The sequence below is a fragment of the Lepidothrix coronata genome, unplaced genomic scaffold (genome assembly GCF_001604755.1).
Source record: "Lepidothrix coronata isolate B3197 unplaced genomic scaffold, Lepidothrix_coronata-1.0 Scaffold31, whole genome shotgun sequence".
NCBI classification, from domain to species: Eukaryota; Metazoa; Chordata; class Aves; order Passeriformes; family Pipridae; genus Lepidothrix; species Lepidothrix coronata.
Genome location: NW_016690211.1, coordinates 8,845,196 through 8,850,287, shown reverse-complemented (window position 1 = coordinate 8,850,287; position 5,092 = coordinate 8,845,196). Strand labels below are relative to the sequence as shown.

Sequence of the window (5,092 nt, the reverse complement as noted above, 5' to 3'; positions counted from 1 at the left end):
ACTCATGTTTATATAAACAGGTGAGGTACTAGCCATAAGAGTGGAAGAAGGAAGTAGCTTAATGAAGATTCAAGAAAATACCATTAGTCTAAAATCTCACTACCACAGAACAAATTCTTTCTGCAGCTGCAAAACCAACTTCACTTTTCAGCCACTAACCTAGCTCAAGATGACTCTTTCACAGAGAGGGGGACACCTGTCCACATTGTGTTTCCCACTTGCTTTTCAGGATCAATAAATAAAAGGTGTAACTCTGAGCACACCCATTTCAGTCCATATAAAATACTGCAATCCTGTAGCATTCAACATTTCATGCAATTATAGCAATATTAAATGATGAATGAAATAGGTTTGAGTTAAAATATGATTCTGTTAGCCTAGCAGTATGGGAAACAAGCAGGATTGTTATCTGCAGTACGGGAGTTACCTTTGACTCTGCAAATTTCTTGTTTCAGACAAGTGTCATCATTTCAACTTCTTTCTGTGATGTTTTTACTCTTCGGTGTTGGCTTTACCTTACATGGTACTTCTGATATCAGCGTCTCTTGTCTTCGCTCCAGATGTCTCCTAAATGAAATGCAGAACTACTTTTGCTTCAGTGAAATGAATAAAATTTAGACACCCTAGCCTATTTCTAAGTGACTTCCGGCTGATTAGCTGTGATAATCTGATTTTAAATACACACTGATCAAGAAATGTCAGCATAGTTATTCTCTTGCTCTTGTCCTGTATAGGCAAGGTCCAGACTTTCAAACCTCTTCTTACTGAGCAGAGCCCTAACCCTCAAATTAACCTTTCATCTCTGAGCTTGTCTAGTGCTTAAAACTGAGAATCTTCTAATACAGCAACTCAGAGCTGCTGCAGGTAGTCAGCAAAAAGATTCAGCTAGGAAGGGTGTTAGTCAACTTGCCCATTCATTGACTCATGCATCCTACTTTAGCTTACAGGGACAATATGTAATTAGAACATTTTTCTATTACAGGGGTGGTAACTCTGTCCTGGAATTGATGCTCCAAGTTCTTTCTAGATCTAGCCCTTACTTTCCCCATGTCAACCTCCACACACACACACACACACACACACAGAGTCACTCACCTCCTTCCTCCCATCCCCATCAGAATGGGGGTTTGATATGCCTATTTCCTGTAATCACTGCTTAAAAATTTTCTCCTCAAACAAAGCAATGAATAGAGGTAACAGTATGTGACACTAGATATTCTCAATTTTGCCAACAGCAGCCTGACAGAAAGTTACTTAATGATTAAAAAACTTTGACTTACTAGTTTGTGAATGGAAATGTTTAGGAATGTAACCCCTCTTAACTTCTTTACACCATGGCACAGTATAATTCACTCAGCCTAAGAGGAGGATACTGACAGCTTTATACAGGGACTCACTTCACACCTCCAAGTTTTCTTCTTATCTCAAAAGTTGCACAGTGCATTAAAGCAATAGTCTGTATTAATCTAACCTCTGACATTTGGGCCATATTAACCTATCAATGCAGGTTTATGTATCTCACACCTCAGACCCTATCAAAAAATTTGGCAGTGGCAGCTTGATAAGGACACCATACTTACTGAACTTGTTCTAAAAACATCAGCAAAACCACTACTCTGGTGGCACTTTCTTTTGACTTTGCTCACTTTTCTTTAGCTATTGCCCATATGGGTAGTTCATGCTCCTGTAGATTCAGAGGAGCATGCAAAGAAGGAGCAATGAAAATATACGTTTATCTGTAAAAATATTAACATCCAGGGTTGTAAAATACGCGAAAAGTCTACAAACACGTGGTTCAAGCAACAACTGCAGCACATTCAGATTCTCTTTTTGAGAATAACACTATCCATAATGTATTATTGGGAATAATTATATTATTGGGAATATTATTGGGAAGTTGGGATCTGTATTGGAATGTGTATTTCAAGGAAGGAGACAATTACCAAATTCTCAAATTAAACTCAGTTTGTTTCAAGAAAGCTGGGACCAGTCTAAGGAGTACTGAAAGTGCATCATCTTAACTCTTTGACAGAGTGGTTCAGGTAGGCAATGTTTACTGTTGCAATATTTACATGTCTTTATAAAAAAAAATAAAAACTAGTAAAATTGTACTTTCAGAAAATCTTAAGACCCTGCAGATGGGGTTTCTATATGTTAATTTCACCCTTGTTTAGACAAATTCTCATTAATTTTGTTGAAAACTTTTTGATTACCATATATTGATTGAACAATGATGGTGACTACTGCAATTAAAGTACAGACAAAAGCCAAGTCAGCTGTTTTATTAAATATATAACTCTAAACACCTTTAGAGAGGCTGGATAATGAATGCAGCGAGAGCACATGACCGCACAACTTAAGAAACAAGTGATAGCTCTGCTTCAAAACTGTCTGACAGGTTCTTGAGAGATTCCTTTTCACACTTGTCCAGGGATATTTTTAGAATCAGCTTACAAAAGAGCCAGTGCTTTATTGCAGTCACTTTCCAAGGCAGCTCTGGCTAGCTTTACACTCCTTTTATCTCCTTTCCTTTTTTTCTCTCATTATCTTCTTGCTTTCTTCTCTTCTCCTCTTAGTTACAGGATTCCGTGGATCATAGATCTCAAAAGTGTCTTCATCTTGCATGCTTGCATCTTTCACCTTTCTGCTTCTGTCTTCAAACTGAAGTACATGTGACATCCTACAAAAATAAAACATACCTCAAACTCAGTGAATGAATGGAAAGATATAATTTGTAATTATGATGTGCATTGCAAGATTTTAGTATTATGATTTATTTTTGGGCACAGCAAAATAGAACTGACTTGGGTTTCTTTTGTTGTTAATTTGTTTGTTTTTTTTTTTCTTAACAGACCCAAGTTTTATAAGGTAACTACTTTTGTAAAGACTCATTTTGAAAAATACATCTAAATAGAGATAGAGTTGTGTCTGCTGGATTTTATTTCATATACTAAACTCTGTTTTCTTGTCTTTTTCTATTAAACATATCTTCCAAAATGTATGGCAATTTTTTCCCAGGAACAGGGACTGTTTCTTAAGTTTCGTATTAGTCACTTTGGACTACAGGGTGTACGGTTTTACAGAAGTGGAGAAGAGCTTACATGGAAACCACTTGAAGTGGTTTCACACAAAAGATCAAAAGGGGAATGCTTCAAGTCCTGCTGCTCCACATTAACTTGGCTCAGATCGTGCTTTGAATACCAGACTAAACAAATGCCTTGTTCAATTCCATGTTTTTTCTCCTGTTGATTAGTAGTTTTCCCCCATCAGATATTTCCTCATTTCAGCAAATTCCAGTAATCTGAAAACATCACAATTACACGACTGAGAAGTGGGACCATATGAACCACAGGACGCTCAACAAGGCCAAGTACAGGGTCTTGTACATGGATTGGGACAACCCCCAGAATCAATTCAGGCTGGGGGATGAAGGGATTGAGAGCAGTCCTCCTGAGATGGACTTGGGAGTGGTGGTTGAAAGCTCAACATGACCCAGCAGTGTGCATTCACAGCCCAGAAATCCAATTGTGTCCTGGGCTGCATCAAAAGCAGTGTGGGCAGGGAGGGGATTCTGCCCCTCTGCTCTGGTGAGAGTCTGGAGTTCTGCATCCAGCTCTGGGGTCCTCAGCAACCAAAACACATGGACCTGTTGGAGGCCACAAAGATGATTACAGGGCTGAAGCACCTTCTCCTATGAGGAAAGGCTGAGAGTTGGTGTTCACCCTGGAGAAGAGAAGGCTCTGAGGAGAACTTATTGTGGACTTTCAGTACATAATGGAGTTTACAGGACAGACTTTTTAGCAGGGCCTGCTGTGACAGGATAAGGAGTAATGGTTTTAAACCAAAAGAGGGTAGATTCAGACTAGATTTAAGGAAGATATTTTTTACAATGAGTGTGGTGAAACACTACAACAGGTTGCCTAAAGAGGTGATGTGTTTGTATATATATTTATGTATTTTATATATAGAAAAGTTTGTATGTTCATTCTAAAAAAACCCTGCAAAACAGAATTTAATGATTTTTCAGGGCAAACACACAAGCCTAGGCAAAACCCCCACTTAATCTTTGGATTCGGTGTTCAACAATTTCAAAAACGTCTTTGACTTTTCTGGGACAACTAAAGAGCTATACTGATCTGAATCTAAGCATATCAATATTTACAGCATTAGATGTCTTTGTCAACAGTCCTTGTGGTAGAAAATCCAGGAAAAACGAGTTGCAAAAGGGAAGTCTTGCAGCTAATGAAATACTGCTTTACTGGCCCCTTGCAACATGTAAGAGGTCCTAAGTTAAACAGGGTTTTCCAAGAGCTCTAGTGCAAATCTCCACATATAAAGGAAGGGAGGGAGAACCAGCGCAGTTACTGTAGATAACAATAAGTACTATTAAAGAAACCAGACAAAATTCAAAGCTATAGACCCTATGAAATCTGTTTAAATGCTTCAGAAAATTCCTAAAAACAAAAATTGAGAATTTTAAATACAATTGATTCTTGACCATGTGGGTTTAATAAACAATTAAGAGTCATTTCCAGTGTATAAAATTTGGGTAGTTTATAACCCTGTACACACTACTAATACCCAAACTTATTTTTTTAGTCATCTCTACAATTCAGAAAAACATAATGTACCATCACAGTGACTCATGATTGCATATTTGTAGTTTAATTATAAAAACATTGTCTCACAGTGGAGGGACTGAAGTAATTTATTTTAGTGAACATGCTTTCTGCATTTGTCATATTCTTCTCAACTCATTAAAGATGAGTACACGTACCAAATCACACTATCCTAGTCTGAATGAAAGCACAGGCCTAAAGAGATGGAGTCATCCCTTGGTGGATGGTTTTAGAGTGTGTTATAGGAGTGTAAGTAGAAGCGTAGTCACACTTCGCTCTTCCACCAACTCAAATTTTCCAAGAATGCCATAGCACAGGACACAACTTGCAGGACACAACTAACAGGAATTAAAAGTAAATGCATCTCTAATTCTTGGGTCAGACCATACTGTGGTCCCAGGTAGTTTGCTAATTAGATGCACTAGATTCAGATGAAGCAATGTTTACTTCTCCCCAAGAGCTGAAAGAAGTCA

At 37.9% G+C, this 5,092-nt stretch overlaps 1 protein-coding gene across 1 annotated transcript in view; it reads right to left on the bottom strand.

The window, feature by feature from the left end:
- Positions 1 to 2,249: 2,249 nt before the first annotated feature.
- CWC27 (CWC27 spliceosome associated protein homolog) overlaps positions 2,250 to 5,092 on the bottom strand; it is a 125,616-nt gene continuing 122,773 nt past the window's right edge. The window contains exon 15 of the mRNA XM_017811215.1: positions 2,250 to 2,680. Coding sequence (XP_017666704.1) covers positions 2,518 to 2,680 — 163 coding nt within the window. The 3' untranslated portion in view covers positions 2,250 to 2,517. The remainder of the gene's footprint in view (positions 2,681 to 5,092) is intronic.